The sequence below is a fragment of the Podarcis vaucheri genome, assembly GCF_965113315.1.
Source record: "Podarcis vaucheri genome assembly, chromosome: 7".
In the NCBI taxonomy this organism is placed as follows: domain Eukaryota; kingdom Metazoa; phylum Chordata; class Lepidosauria; order Squamata; family Lacertidae; genus Podarcis; species Podarcis vaucheri.
In genome coordinates, this window is record NC_138765.1 from 5,172,941 (window position 1) to 5,188,740 (window position 15,800).

General features: G+C 52.5%; 2 protein-coding genes across 7 annotated transcripts in view; one reads left to right on the top strand and one right to left on the bottom strand.

Annotated features, from left to right (window-relative positions):
• PPP1R13L (protein phosphatase 1 regulatory subunit 13 like) overlaps positions 1-15,800 on the top strand; it is a 226,349-nt gene that overhangs the window by 195,430 nt on the left and 15,119 nt on the right. The gene's annotated exons all lie outside the window — the stretch shown is intronic.
• MARK4 (microtubule affinity regulating kinase 4) overlaps positions 494-15,800 on the bottom strand; it is a 77,725-nt gene continuing 62,418 nt past the window's right edge. For 2 of the 6 annotated variants that reach the window (XM_082231052.1, XM_082231051.1), the window contains exons 13-18: positions 13,978-14,195; positions 12,851-12,954; positions 10,264-10,533; positions 6,478-6,534; positions 5,634-5,678; positions 494-2,916 (exon numbers count right to left, since the gene is read on the bottom strand). In XM_082231052.1, coding sequence (XP_082087178.1) covers positions 2,580-2,916; positions 5,634-5,678; positions 6,478-6,534; positions 10,264-10,533; positions 12,851-12,954; positions 13,978-14,195 — 1,031 coding nt within the window. In that variant the 3' untranslated portion in view covers positions 494-2,579. Of the gene's footprint in view, positions 2,917-5,633; positions 5,679-6,477; positions 6,535-6,899; positions 6,980-10,263; positions 10,534-12,850; positions 12,955-13,977; positions 14,196-15,800 lie in introns of those variants that run through there. The other 4 variants (XM_082231054.1, XM_082231055.1, XM_082231056.1 and 1 more) reach the window with 4 other exon arrangements.

Sequence of the window (15,800 nt, forward strand, 5' to 3'; positions counted from 1 at the left end):
GGAGGCGATTTTGGGCACCGGCTGAGACATCTCTAGAAGTGGTTTAAACACACACCCGCCTCTTGGGGGTTATTGTAGCTGCAATGGTTCAGTGGAGCCTCCATTGGGAGGGGCAGTGTACCCCGACATAGAAGGGCAAGAGCAGGAGAAGCCGATCTAGGTCCTTCTCAGGCACTCCTTGGAATCAGAGTCCTGTTTCAACCACCCCACGCCGAATACAAGAAGGAAGCAGAGCACCTCTGAACATGGGCAGAGGGCTGCTCTCAAAACCGAGTGATCCCAAGACCCAAACACACAAACAGAGACACACCTCCTCAGGCACACAAAGGGTGTGAGTTCCACGGACTCTACCTCTCCATTGAGAAGTGGGGTTGGGCTGGATGACCTATGGGGTTCCCTTCAGTTTCCACCAAGGGCCGCTTCGAGCCCCATTCCACCCCCGCGGACGAGAGGAGCGGCTCAGGAGCGGACGAGGCAGAGAAGACGACGGGCGGAGGCTTTCTACGTTTATTAAGGGTTTGGTACAGAACTGTCGCTCTGGGGCCGGAATAACTTACAATCGTCCCAAGGCTAAAGGGTGGGCTCATTTAATAATATCGCTAACCCAATGATAACGGGGGCTAACCGGACAATTATTTACAGGGGAGTCTGTACAGATGGGGAGGGGATGTGCGCCCAAAGAGGCAGGGTCCGGGAGGAAAGGGGGGGAGGTCACAGCAGGGGGACCCAGTGTACAGAAGTGGGGTGAGGCGAAAGGAGCAAGGGGGGAAAGGGGGCAGGAGGAAGGAAACCCACTTAAAATTTCTCCCTGCCAGAGCTGCCGAATTTTGTGTCGCCACTGTCGCCCGCGAACTCCGCCAGGACCCCCCCTCCTCCAAGCCGCCCCACCACCAGAGACCAGGCTGCCCCACTCCTCTGCCCCGGGATGTGGGGGGTGCTGGCCGCAAGGCCCCCTCCACACCGCTGAGCCCATTTCCCAGGCGAGCAAGAGAAGGCAGGCAGCATGGCGGCCGTGCCCGAACCAGTGTGCAATGCCCGTTTGTCCGGTGTGCGAGAAGCAGCCTTTTCTTTTTGGGGAGGGGGGTGGACGCTGCCCCCTCCCCTCCTGAGGGGAGCCGCACCCCCCCCACGTTGTACCAGCTCTGGCGGGGGCCCCTGCTGTCAGGACGATGGATCTGAGCCCTTGAAGCGACCGCCGGGAGGGCCAGCCTCCTCTCCAGAAGGCCGTCTCAGCACCGGGGTTCTGGTTTGCGAGTGTGTCTAGCGATGTGGGGCTGGTGGGGAATGGCGGTGAGGGGGCCGGCCCGCCACTCTAGGCCTTGGTGCGCTGCGGGGGAAGTTCAACAGGAGAAGCCAAAACCCAAACCCCCAACCCACCCTCCCCGAGAGGAGAAGAAGCTCAGCGGCCTTCTACCACCACAGCTGCTGCACCGGTTGAATGGCTGCCGCCGTATCCTGCACCCAGGGGGCTGAACACCGACCGGGACCCAAAACTGCCCTCGTAGGCCAAGCCAGCCCCTCGGCAAGACGGGGTCACACCAGCCCCAGGACCTCCCAACTCTCCCCCTGTTTTTCACCACCACTGCCTGGGCAAGAGTATATCCTCTTTTGGCAACATTGCCCCCCAAGTTTGGCTAAAGGCCGGGGTCTCTCCCCTCCCTGCTCCAGAAAGACTTTGGCAGATTTTGCTTTGTGGCCACTGGCTTCTCTGGCAATCGAACAGCCGCACCCCACCCCCCGCAAAGAACCGGGATTCGCATCAGCCAGAGACATAATTGTGTCGCAAATACTAAAATGGAGCTGGAATTCAGACACCTGTCCAAAAAAAGTGGTTTGCCAGAGGGAAAGTTTGCAACTTCTGGGTGTAGCATTTGCCAATGGATGGAAGCGGGGGGCCGGGGAGGGGGGGACCAAAATTATTATTATTATTATTATTTTATTGAATTTATATACTGCCCTATACCCGGGTCTCAAGGGTCTCTGACAGAGACCTGCTATGCACGGATCCCAGTTCCTACACTCTCTCCTGCAATGGGCAAACTGGGTAGCAGAGGGGTCTGCAACACCACAATTTGCCAAAGACCCCCCCTTTTGCTTTCAAAGCTCCCCATGCCATGCGTCTGCTAGTTAACTGAGTAAAGCCCCCCCAAAAAACTTAGGAAGGGAGGCAGGCCGAGAAAGAGAGAGCTCCCCCTTTAAGATTCCCGCAGCAGCTGAGGACCCCCCTGGGGCGATCCGGGGACCCCCCTAGAGGCAATCCTAGGGCCAGGTATGGTGGCAAGGGTGAGGCCGGCCCCGGTGGTGGTGGTAGCATGACCCCCTTTCCTCAACGCCCCCCCTCTCTTTTCCCTCCCCCAACCCCACAGCCCCTAGCGCAGCGGGCAGGCCGGTGGGAGACCCCCAAGAGCAGTTCCTTGTCCTATCAGGCAGCAGGATCAGGCCCCAGATGAAAGCCCCCGGGGTGACGCAACGGAGAGGGTGTCCGAGGGTCACGCCCCCTCTCTGGCCCCCCAACAGCCCGTGGGGTTGGCGCGGAAGGAGGAAGCCCCGCCAGCCGGCGCTGTGCCCCTGCCGCTGGCCTAGAGTTGCAGCTGGTCCGAGATTTTAGCCACCAGGGTGCGGAAGGCCAGAGAGGTGCCCGCCTGGCGCCGGAAGAGGACGCCGTGGAGGCCGCCCAGGCGCTGCAGGCGACACACCTCCACCTCGAAGGAGCAGAAGTGCTCGCTGGGGCTCTTCTCGTGGGTGCAGGACAGGACGAAGGGCTCCGTCTGGCGGCAACAGCAGCTGGCGGAATCCGTGGCCTGGCGGAGGGCAGCCAGAATGGCCTCGGCCGAACGGGTGCTGGTCAGCTTCACATTCCAGGTAAATCGGAGCAGCCGGGGTTCTGCTTCCTTTTGATGCCAAGGTAGATTGCAACTGCGCAGGGGAAAGAATAATAATAAACAATAACAACATTTTATTCACCGTATTTTTCGCTCTATAAGACGCACCAGACCACAAGACGCACCTAGTTTTTGGAGGAGGAAAACAAGAAAAAAAATATTCTGAATCTCAGAAGCCAGAACAGCAAGAGGGATCGCTGCGCAGTGAAAGCAGCGATCCCTCTTGCTGTTCTGGCTTCTGGGATAGCCGCACAGCCTGCATTCGCTCCATAAGACGCACACACATTTCCCCTTACTTTTTAGGAGGGAAAAAGTGAGTCTTATAGAGCAAAAAATACAGTATATCCCGCCCTCCCCAGCCGAAGCCGGGCTCAGAGCGGCTAACAATAATAAAAGTAACACAGGATTCTAAAGTCAATTCATTCTAAAAATCAATTCAAAATCAAATTAATGGCAACCACTGGGCCAGACCTCTGTGTGGGTGACCAAAGGAGGGGGTCAGACTGTGCCTTGGCCAAAGGCCTGGTGGAACAGCTCCGTCTTGCAGGCCCTGTGAAAAGATGTCAAGTCCCGCAGGGCCCTAGTCTCTTGGGACAGAGCGTTCCACCAGATCGGGGCCACAGCCGAGAAAGCTCTGGCTCTAGTTGAGGCCAGCCTAACCTCCCTGTGGCCCAGGATCTCCAAGAAGTTTTTATTTGAAGACCGTAAGGTCCTCTGTGGGACATATCAGGAGAGGCGGTCCCGTGGGTATGTGGGTCCTAGGCTGTATAGGGCTTTAAAGGTCAAAACCAGCACCTTAAACCTGATCCACCGGGAGCCAGTGCAGCTGGTATAGCACCGGGTGAGTGTGATCCCGCGGCGAGGGCCCCGTAAGGAGTCTCGCTGCAGCATTCTGCACCCACTGGAGTTTCTGGGTCAGTCTCAAGGGCAGCCCCACGTAGAGCGAGTTACAATAATCCAGTCTGGAGGTGACCGTCGCGTGGATCACTGTGGCTAGGTCAGGGTGAGAGAGATAAGGGGCCAACTGCTTAGCTTGGCGGAGATGAAAAAATGCCGCCTTTGTTATAGCTGCAATCTGCGCCTCCATGGAGAGGGAGGTGTCGAAGATTACACCCAAACTCTTAACGGACGTTGCTGGCACTAATTGCACCCCTGCAAGAGATGGGAGTTGCCCCCCTAATCCCATATCTTCCCAACCCAGCCACAGGACCTCTGTCTTTGAAGGATTTAACTTCAACCGGCTCCCACGTAACCATCCAGCCACAGCTTCCAAACATCTGATCAGTGTGTCTGGGTCCGAGTCAGGATGGCCATCCATCAACAGATAGAGTTGGGTGTCATCAGCATACTGAGAGGGAGAGAAGTTTAGGGCACACAAACCACATGTGTCCGCTTGGCCCCGATGATTGGCAGGTGCCGCCTAACACATGTTCTGCGCTTGTAGGAAATTGACTTTTTTTTTGTGGGCTGGCAGCTGCACTTTGGAGCTGGCCTGGGTTCCGTGGAACTCTCTGCCACTCGAGATCCGAAAGTCGCCTAGCGGGCCGACTTTCGTTTAAAATCAATTCTATTGAGAGTCTTTAACATAAGATACAATGAAAACCAAACTAAAGAAGATAAACAGAAGAGAAGCAAGCAGAAGGAAGAGAAGAAAACAAAGAAACAGAAAAGGAAGAGAAGGAAAAGGAGAAGAGAAGAAGAAAATAGTTCCTCTGTGCCAACTTTCTAATGCCTGCTGAAATTTTTCTCTATTCCACCAGGCCTATGCAAGAATACATCCTTCTACTTCGGCTAACTGATTTCAGATTCTAACTTTTTAAATATGGTTTTCATTGTATGGTTTTATATTCTCATTGTTGCAAGCTGTGCTGGTGTGTGTGTGTGTGTGTGTGTGTGTAATCTACGAAAGCATATATATATATATATATATATATATATATATATATTTCCCTGACACAGAGGCCTTCAAATATTTCTGCAAACAAATGAATGACCCTGACTTCCAGTCAGAATTCACAACAAGTGTTTTCCACAGTGTTTCCCCCTTATTTTCCCTAACATAATGTCACATTGTATAGTTGCATAGGTTTTGTTTAAACTAAAGCAAAAGCTCTGGAGAACTGTGATTAAACAACTTGATACATTTCCAGTTCATCTTGCTTTCTTCTTACTCTTTCAAAATAAAAGAGAAAAAAACCACAACCCTCCCCTGCAATCTTTCTCTTTAACTGACTAAACGTTATGAGATTGTCTGTTGCTGTACACCTGTATTGAAGCTACTACATGGAACTGTACTAAAAGCTGGTAAAGGTAAAGGTAAAGGGACCCCTGACCATTAGGTCCAGTCGTGGCCGACTCTGGGGTTGCGGCGCTCATCTCGCTTTATCGGCCGAAGGAGCCGGCGTACAGCTTCCGGGTCATGTGGCCAGCATGACTAAGCCGCTTCTGGCGAACCAGAGCAGTGCACGGAAACGCCGTTTACCTTCCCACCGGAGTGGTACCTATTTATCTACTTGCACTGGTGTGCTTTTGAACGCTAGGCTGGCAGGAGCAGGGACCGAGCAACGGGAGCTCACCCCGCTGCGGGGATTCGAAACGCCGACCATGCGATCGGCAAGCCCTAGGCACTGAGGTTTTACCCACAGCGCCACCCGCGGTAGTCTTTTTAAATTAATAAAAATTGTGCTCTAAATAATAATAATAATAAAAAAAGAATGAATGACCCTGATGGCGAGGGTGCCGGGTACCCACCTTGTGAGCGCAGGTCCCCTGATTCTCTCAGGTTCGTCTGCGACCCTGGAAAGAGGAAGAAGAGGAGAGCGATGAAGAAGGCACGGCCGAGGGTAGGGAGGTGGACCAAAGAGTGGGCAGGCTCTTTCCCCCTTCCCAGCCGCCGGGGGAACCTTGAACCCGGGCCAGGAGAGAGGTGGAGGGACCGAGAGCCCCGCCCTCAAACCTTCCCTGTGAGGAGAGAGCCCAACCTTCCCTGGCTGAGCCACAGAACCGTGGAGTTGGGACCCCCAGAGGTCATCCAGCCCAACCCCCTTGCAAGGCTGGGAATGGCAGCTAAATGAGGCTGCATCAGAGACCTTCCCCGGGGATTGGGGCCCTTCTACCTGCATGAGGGCTGTACCACTTCCAACTGCATTTGGGGGGGGTGGGGGTGGGATCACATGGCTGATAACGGCTAGGGCTTGGGGAGGGGAACGCACCGCAAGGAGAAAGCCAGTGCATCAGGGAGAAGGGCCTTCTCCCCAGCCTGGAACTTGTGTCAACAATGTACAGGGGCATTTAGTCAGTCTCACAAGCCCCTCTGCGCTGCTCAGATATGGTGTGGTGCAAACTATTCTTCGTTCATTATTTTATTTCTTGCATATTTATTTCTCAAGGCGGCAGCCCCATGGTTCTCTGCCTCCTCATTTAACCCCCCCCCCCACTACAACAACCCCGGGGGTCACGCCCTGAGCTTCACGGCCAAGCGGGGCCGGGCAGGGGATTCGAACCCTGGTCTCTCTCTCTCTCTCCCCGCCACTCTAACCACTACACCACGCTATCTCTCTCGGCTAGCCCAGCTATCCTCCTAGCTGGCTCTTACCCAGCCTTGCTTAAGAGCTCCCGGGGAGGGGGTGGAGCCATAGAGCTTAGCTCAGACCTGGAATGTAAGGAAGAGAGTGCTTTTGAGAACGTGCAGAGCGCCTTTCCGCAGCCATCCGGGATCGAGGGGGCCAAGGGGCTTCCGGGATTGGAAGCGGGGGGTGGGGGGTGGAGTGGGGGAGCCCCTTCTACCCCGCCAAGCACTTGTGTTAGAAGCTAAGCCCCGGACAACACACTTTTTTTTGGGGGGGGGGACCTCTAGACTTCTAGTCAAGCGAGAAAGAAGCAAAAGCTTTTTTGGGATTTTTTTTTGGGGTGGGAGCAAGTGGGGAGGAGGCAGGAGGGGAAGGGGCTGGAGGCAGGCAGGCAAGGCTTTCCCCCCCCCAGCACCCCCAGCGAAGAAGAAAAGGCAGCCGGACTTACTGATTTTAGATCCTTGAGGCATTGAAGCACCCGAGACACACCTGTTAGAATTCTGGCGCTTAGAGGGGTCGAGAGTGACCCTGAAAACAGAGAAAAGCAGAATGAAACCAGCACAGAGGGGAAAGCGATAGCAGCAGCAGCAGGAAGAGAAGGAGAAGGGAGCAAGAGAGGTTAGTGTCAACTTTCCCCTTTTCTTGCGAGGAATCCTATTCGGAATAAGGGAATTTCCCTTAAAAAGGGAAACGTTGACAGCTATGGTTAGTGGGGAGAGCAATCTCTTCCTTCCAGCAGAAACGCCTCCAAATGGGGGGGGGAGGGGACAGGATCGTACAGCTGGGACCCTCCAAAGGTCATCTAGCCCAACCCCGATGCAGTGCAAGAATCGGAACCGGCACCTCGTGGGCCGAGAGAGCCAAGTCCCGGAGTTTCAATTCCCAGGGTTCCTCGTCAGATCTGATTATCAAACCACGCTGGTAGCTCTGAGAAGGGAATTTGGACACCCCCCCCTAACAAAATCTCGTCACACTTAACAAGCTACTGATGGAATGGGTGCAGTCAGTCTGAAACGGGACCCAAAAATCCTCATTTTTCCTCCTCTAAGGGAGCATTTCTAAGATGCATTAACTTGAGCTCTTGAGCCAATGTGTAAACAGAAAGCCAGCTGTATAAACAAGTGCTCAAAGCCCTCTCCTTTATCAGTCTGTGACGGCAATGGATGGCCTTGCCAGTTCCGAGTGGAGCAGAGATGACATGTCTGGGTCTTATCTTACATCCTGAACACAAAGACGCACAGACCTTGTCAGGTCTGACAAGAGACCTGGGAACGGCGCCAGGAGTGCTCTTAGAGTTGGTGACCTCCTGCCCCAAGATAAGAGTATAGGAACAGGAACAACCTTTTATGGTCAAGAGTACAGGAACAGGAACAGGAACATCTGTTTATGGTCAGGGATGTCAACTTACGTGTATAAGCTGACGTGGTTGGATTCCTGGGGAAGAGGGGAGAGGGTGCCTGGAGGATATATATACTGCATGAAATTTCTCATTTCTTTGGACTTGCTGTGGACTGGCCATGCAAGTGCCTTCTGCTATCCGGAGAGCAGAATAAACTCTTTCTCTGAACCAAACCTCGGTGTCATTTGACTTCCTTTCTCTCTCCCGGGAGAAACACAGACCCCACCAGTCGGGAAAGTCTAAGAAGGCTACACTACATCTCCCAGAACTCTTTGGGGAAAGTGGTGGCGGTTTAACGAGGTTTTAAAACGCCCGCCATGAACATGGCCGCAGGAACGGGGCGTTTGTGGCAGATTCAGCCCATTTTGCTAGCCGTTCTGCGACTCGACCGACACAATGGCTGCATGGAGGGCTTGCAGCGCAGCCAAAAGACGAATCATAATATCAAAGGTTTGTAGAGTTGGAAGCGACCCCAAGAGTCATCTAGTCTAGCCCCCTGAAATGCAGGAATCTCAGCTAACGATAAATAAGTTGGAGTTCTCGTTATTAAATATACCAAGAAAAAAGCACACCAACTCTGGCCAATGTAAGTTTTAATAGTGGGAGTGGTCCCTCCTCGCAAATCAATAATCAATAGTAACAAAAACTAATCCGTTCAAAAGTATGTATTCTGACAAGGATTACAAACTCAAATAGAGAATCTATTAGATTAGAAACTTTTAAATTCTAAATGATCATAAATTATAAAACAGTAGAAAATAACAGGATATATTTATCTGAAAGTCTTCAAACGTACACGATCCTTTAAAAATTATGTAAGGAACCAAATGTTATATAGTATTGTTTTATAATTTATGACTGTTTTATAATTTATGATCATTTAGAATTTAAATGTATTTTCATGTAATATTTGATGCTTCCAGCTGATAAAGATGAATACGTCAAAACAGGGCCCTGTCCTGGTTTCTAATCTATAATTGACTTCTGACTCCTGCTCTATGAAGACCTTCATGTCAAATCTGACTACGGACTAACACAAACTTATTTCTACTCATAAACTCTTATTTCTAATTCTGTAACAAATTATTGTGTTATACATATCTTTATGAGTTTGAGTTTGTAATCCTTGCCAGAATACATACTTTTGAATGGATTAGTTTTTTGTTACTATTGACTATTGATTTGTGAGGAGGGACCACTCCCACTATTGAAACTTACATTGGCCTGAGTTCTTGGCGTGCCTTTTTCTTGGAATCTCAGCTAAAGCATCCCTGACAGATGGCCTTCCAACCTCTGCTCAAAAACCTTCAAGGAAGCAAACACACACACACACCAGAACATCTGTGCCAAGAGACGTTGCGGGATTTCAGGTTTTGCAGGGTCTGCACTGATCGGAAACGACCCCTTCCCCCAAAACCTTTGCAGGGCCTTCTCGGTGGTGGCTGCTTCCAGGCAACTTTGGAACTCCCTGCCAAGAGAAGCCAGGCTGGCCCCCTCCTTGCTGTCCTCCAGGTGAAGCCTTTCTTTTCCCAACTGGCTTTTGGGGAACTGACTGCTTTTAATGAAAGGGCTGGCGCAGTGCCCCTTTTACTGCTTTGATCATTGTAATTACCGTATTTTTCGCCCTATAGGACACACCAGCCCATAGGACACACCTAGATTTTTTTTGGGGGGGGGAAATAAAGGGGAAAAAATTATTTCCCCCTCCCCCAGGCGCGGGGCCCCCAGAACAGGACCCAGAGCGATGCCGAAGCTGCGTGCAGCTTTGGCATGGCTCTGGGAGCTTGCGGGGCTGGAGGAGGAAGCCCCCCGCCAGCCTTCTAACCAAGTCGGGGGACAGCGGGAAAGGCGCACTGCGCCTCCCCGCTGTCCCCCAAACTTGTGGGTCTGGCGGTGGGGCTCTCCTGAAGCCTGGAGAGCAAGAGGGGTCAGTGCGCACCGACCCCTCTCACTCTCCAGGCTTCAGCGAAAGCCTGCATTCGCCCCATAGGACGCACACACATTTCCCCTTCATTTTTGGAGGGGAAAAAGTGCGTCCTATAGGGCGAAAAATACGGTACCTGTTTGCTTTTAGATATATGCATGTATGTCGTTTTAAGTCTTACTTACCAGTGAATTAAACCAAGTCTTACTGATTAGTGAATTAAACCAAGTCTTACTGACTAATGAGTTAAACCAAGTCTTACTGAGCAGTGATTTAAAACAAGTCTTACTGACTAGTGATTTAAATCGTAATTTAAATAAATTTGATTTAAATCAAAGCCACCCTGCATTGCAGTAAATCAAACTGGGGGGGCAGGGGGCGGGAGGAAGAGGAGTCGGGGAGCGGCAACCACCCAGCCAGCGTTCTCGATTTCATTACCCTCTTCGCCCGCCCGCCCGCCTGCCCGCTTTGGCGCGGCCGCCCGCTCACCTCCGCGTGAGTTTCGACGTGAGCTTGCTGAAGAGGTTGGAGGTGGCGCGGCTGCGACTCTGAGGCAGAGGGGTGGCTTCGTGGGAGAGCGTGGGCGAGGTGGGGGGCCCGTTCTGAACGCCGGTCCCACGCCGGTCCCGCACCTGGCCCCCGTGGAAGGTGCTGCGGATGTTGGTGCCGCGAGACAGCCGGGTGCGGTCCGAGGAGGTGGACGACGTGGCGATGCTGTGGCTGGAGGGGGAGGCAGGGGGCACCCGACTGGTGGCAGAGCTGTATGGGGCGGCGGCGGGGGGGGGGACAGAGAGAGAGAGAGAGAGAGAGATGAGGCAGAAGTCAGCATCACCCATCATTTTGGGGGTTTCCTTTGGACAGAAATGATAGAATATTTCTAAAGAAACGATTGCCTGATGTCCGTAATTAACAGCACCGAATATTACAAACCACCCCATCACGGTCCTTAAGTCCCATCCTAACTACAAACAAACAAATTAGAGAGAGTCACAAAAACCTAGACAGCATCTTAAAAAGTAGAGACATCACCCTGCCAACAAAGGTCCGTATAGTAAAAGCTATGGTTTTCCCCGTAGTGATGTATGGAAGTGAGAGCTGGACCATCAAGAAGGCTGATCGCCGAAGAATGGATGCTTTTGAATTCTGGTGCTGGAGGAGACTCTTGAGAGTCCCATGGACTGCAAGAAGATCAAACTGATCCATTCTGAAGGAAATCAGCCCTGAGTGCTCACTGGAAGGACAGATCCTGAAGCTGAGGCTCCAAGACTTTGGCCACCTCAGGAGAAGAGACTTCCTGGAAAAGACCCTGATGTTGGGAAAGATGGAGGGCACAAGGAGAAGGGGACGACAGAGGACGAGATGGTGGGACAGTGTTCTCGAAGCTACCAGCATGAGTTTGACCAAACTGCGGGAGGCAGTGGAAGACAGGAGTGCCAGGCGTGCTCTGGTCCAGGGGGTCACGAAGAGTCGGACATGACTAAACAACAACAGGAATGGAAAGCAATAAAATGACGCCCTCCAGCCTGCCCTCCCCAAAGAGACATAGAAATGTCCTTCTGCTCTTCCACAAGGTCTGTTTTCAGAGTTCCTCTGGTCCATACTCTGAGCTGAGGAGGAGGCGGCCCAAATGGACCCTCCTAGGAGCTGAAAGAGACAGGGCTTCTCTCCCCCCCGCCCCGGTCTCTGGAGACTGTTTTGGATTCTCCCACAGCCAGTCACACGGGTGACCGACCAGGGCCTAGAGACTCCCTGGGGCCAGGGCAGCATTGAGCCAGAACGAGACCAGTGGAAACTGGGCAGGCATCCAGCGGCAAGCTGAAGTCTGTGGGAAGGGACAGGGATGGAGAGGTGAGCAGGGGGAGGCCAGAGCCCAGCTCCCAGGCCAGAAGAACTCGGGAAGAGCAGGGAAACCAAGAGAGGCTAATCTTCCCAATAATAATAATAATAATAATAATAATAATAATAATAATAATAATAATTTATACCCCGCCCTCCCTGGCCGAAGCTGGGTTTAGGGCAGCTAACAGCAATAAAATTTCAGTAAAAACATAATAAGAAAAAAAGAAAAGAAAAAGAAAAACTATTTAAAATACAGGTTAAAATGCAATTTAAAATGCAGCCTTATTTTAAAAGTCAAAACCGTAAGGGGAGGGAAACATAAGGGTCAGACTGAGTCCAAACCAAAGGCCAGGCGGAACAGCTCTGTCTTGCAGGCCCTGCGGAAAGATGTCAAGATTTTTGCATAGCAATGGAATTACAGAACTGGAAGGCATCTAGTCCAAACCCCCTGCAATGCAGAAATCACAGCTAAGCAGGGTTAGAAATTCAGATATAGAAGCCAGATGGTTTCCGAAACCAGGGTTACAGCCGCCGAAACAGAATGCCTAGTTGCCATTTTTGAGCCAGAGGACTGGAAAGTCGTATTTTTCATTACAGCCGTTTTGGTTTCTGAAATTCCTTCCAATTGTGTCAATAAAATTCTACATGATGTGTGGCTAGTATAGTGGTGCCCCGCAAGACGAATGCCTCGCAAGACGGAAAACTCGCTAGACGAAAGAGTTTTCCGTTTTGGAGGTGCTTCGCAAAACGAATCTCTTATGGGCTTGCTCCGCAAGACGAAAATGTCTTGCGAGTTCCTGTGGTTTTTTTTCCTCCCCCCCTTTTTCTAAGCCGCTAAGCCGCTTATCAGCTTATCCAATAAGCCGCTAATAGCACTAATCCGTCAATGGGCTTGCTTCGCAAGACGAAAAAACTGCTAGACGAAGAGAATCACAGAACGGATTCTTTTCGTCTTGCGAGGCACCACTGTATGTGAAAATAGTCAAGGGCTCCCAGCTTGCACCTAAAGAGGGTGGAGATGTTAGCGGTCATCCTGGCACCTGGGCATCTTCACCCGGTTGCAAATGGCCGACAGCCTGGTGCAAAATGCGCCTGGCAAATTTCGAACAGAGTAGCTAAGGGGTACATTTGTAGGAGTACATTTGCCTTTCCAAGTTGTTTTGAAACTTTCCCCCAGTGTCGTGTTCTGATTGCTGCAGCCTGTCCTAGGACCTCAGGGGAATAACCGCGGCAATACCTGTTCTCCTTCCCGTTCTGGAGCAGGGAGTGTCGTTCTCCGCCGGGCCGATCCGTACAGACGTAGGTATTCCTCCGGGTCATCATACTCGAAGGAATGTTATTCTGCAACGAGAGAGGAAGAGCCCAGGTTGAAGAGGCGGAGGCGGGAGAGAAACGGCGGCAAAAAAACCCCCAAGACAGAGCTTTTGAGAAGCCGGACTCGTTTCGGCAAACCGGCTTTTCGCTGGCTCAGCTCAGAGCTCTCCAAACCGGGAAGCAGGCAGCCGAATGCCCAGGCGTCTCAGAATGGGGATTTGGGGTGCAAGTCAAGGCTGTGTGTCCAAGAGGGATTTTGCTGCTGCTGAGACAGATTCCAGCTTCGGACACGCCTGAATATTGCTACCCGTGTGGGGTTGCCGCACATTACAAGACACGGATATTTCTTCCCAGAAAAGACCTGCCGGACTTGGCTACTGCAGGGTGCTGTGAATCTGGTCCCAGTGTAAAGGTAAAGGTAAAGGGACCCCTGACCATTAGAGGTCCAGTCGTGGCCGACTCTGGGGTTGCAGTGCTCATATCGCTTTACTGGCCGAGGGAGCCGGCGTACAGCTTCCGGGTCATGTGGCCAGCATGACTAAGCCGCTTCCGGCGAACCAGAACGCCGTTTACCTTCCCGCCGGAGCGGTACCTATTGATCTACTTGCACTTTGACGTGCTTTCGAACTGCTAGGTGGGCAGGAGCAGGGACCGAGCAACGGGAGCTCACCCCGTCGCAGGGATTCAAACCGCCGACCTTCTGATCGGCAAGCCCTAGGCTCAGTGGTTTAACCCACAGCGCCAGGGTAGTTTGAGGCTTTTGCCTCTCGCTCAGACCCAGCCATGCCTCCCCCCACCTCGACCCGCTGCCTGGGAATAACTCACAGGCCAGGCCAGCGCCCAGAAAGACGCACAGCTTCCGCAAGGGCTTCTGGGGCACAAAAAGCAATGTGTGTTTAGGGAGGAAAGTTTCATTTTCTCTGCCACGCAGCTCAGAAGCGGATGGGGCTCCTGCCACACCAGAGCTGCAGGCCCCTACCCCTGCCTCCCCACGGGTGGGGGTCACTGGGATGGGGCGCCCGCAGGACCCCGGAGCCCGCTGCTGCTCACCGTGTTCACGGCACTCTCCTTGCGGCGGTCGGGGATCTCAGATTTGTTGGGGTTATTGGCACTGCTCACCATGGGGCTGGAGGGCGGGATGCCTCTGCCGCTACTGCTGACGACGCTGCAGCTGGCCTTGCGCGAAGGCATGCGCTCCTCTTTCAGCTCCCCGTCCCCCGTGCTGGTGGGGCTGCGCTTGGGGTGCATGGGCACTGGGGATGGGCCGCCTGGAGAGGGCAGGAGGAAAGAGAGGGCGTCAGAGACAGAGAGGAGAGAACCCGCGGCAGGTCCAAAGGAGCACTCCTCGGCCGAGCAGGATTCGAACGCAGGTCTCTGCGAAGCTTTTAGTTCGCGGAAAACAAAAGCAAGGCGAGAGCCACTGTGGTTGGACTAGGTCCACAGGGGTCAGCAAACATTTTCAGCAGGGGGCCGGTCCACTGTCCCTCTGACCTTGTGGGGGGCCGGACTATATTTTGAAGAAAAAAAATGAACAAATAGGGGCAGTCTATCTAGAATTCTAGGTTCTCAGGGATATTTGACCACTGTGAGAAGAGGATGCTGGACTAAGGGGGCCCTCTGGCCTGATCCACCAGCCTGGCTTTTCTTAGGTTCCTTTTTCTCACTTACTGGATCACTGCCTTGTCAGCATTTTCCAATGTCTCCGAAAAATTTTACACATCACTTGGGAAGGACAGGCGAACTAATACCAGTGTATTGGAAGAAGCAAAGATCACCGGTACAGTGGTGCCCCGCAAGACGAATGCCTCGCAAGACGGAAAACTCGCTGGACGAAAGAGTTTTCCGTTTTGAAGGTGCTTCGCAAAACGAATTTCCTATGGGCTTGCTTCGCAAGACGACAATGTCTTGCGAGTTCCTGCTGTTTTTTTCCCCTTCCCCCCCTTTTTCTAAGCCGCTAAGCCGCTTAGCAGCTGATCCGATCAGCAGATAAGCCGCTAAAAGCCGCTAATAGCGCTAATCCGCTAATCCGTCAATGGGCTTGCTTCGCAAGACGAAAAAACCGCTAGACGAAGAGAATCACAGAACGGATTCTTTTCGTCTTGCGAGGCACCACTGTATTGAAGCAATGATTCTTCAACATCAACTTTGCTGGACTGGTCATGTTGTGCGGATGCCTGATGATCGTCTTCCAAAGCAACTACTCTATTCCCAACTTAAAAACAGGAAGCGCAATGCTGGTGGTCAACAAAAGAGGTTTAAAGACCGTCTCAAGGCAAATCTACAAAAATGTAGTATAAACACCGACAACTGGGAAACACTGGCCTGCGAGCGCGCCAGTTGGAGAGCAGCCTTGACCAAAGGTGTCATGGGCTTTGAAGACACTCGAACTCAGGACGCAAGGGAGAAACGTGCCGAGAGGAAGGCACGCTGGCCAAATCCATACCGGGATCAACTCCTGCCCGGAAACCAATGTCCCCACTGTGGAAGGACGTGTGGATCCAGAATTGGCCTCCACAGTCACTTACGGACTCACTGTTAAGGCCGTGTTTATGGAAGACAATCTTACTCGGCTATGAAGGATTGCCGAAGATGAAGAAGAAGAAGAAGAGGAGGAAGGAGAAGGAGAAGGAGGAGGAGGAGGAGGAGGAGGAGGAGGAGAAGGAGAAGAAGAAGGAGAAGGAGGAGAAGGAGAAGGAGAAGGAGGAGAAGGAGAAGGAGGAGGAGGAGCAGAAGGAGGAGAAGGAGAAGGGGGAGAAGGAGAAGGAGAAGAAGGAGAAGGAGAAGAAGAAGGAGGAGGAGGAGAAGGAGGAGGAGAAGGAGAAGGAGAAGGAGAAGGAGGAGAAGGAGAAGAAGGAGAAGGAGGAGGAGGAGGA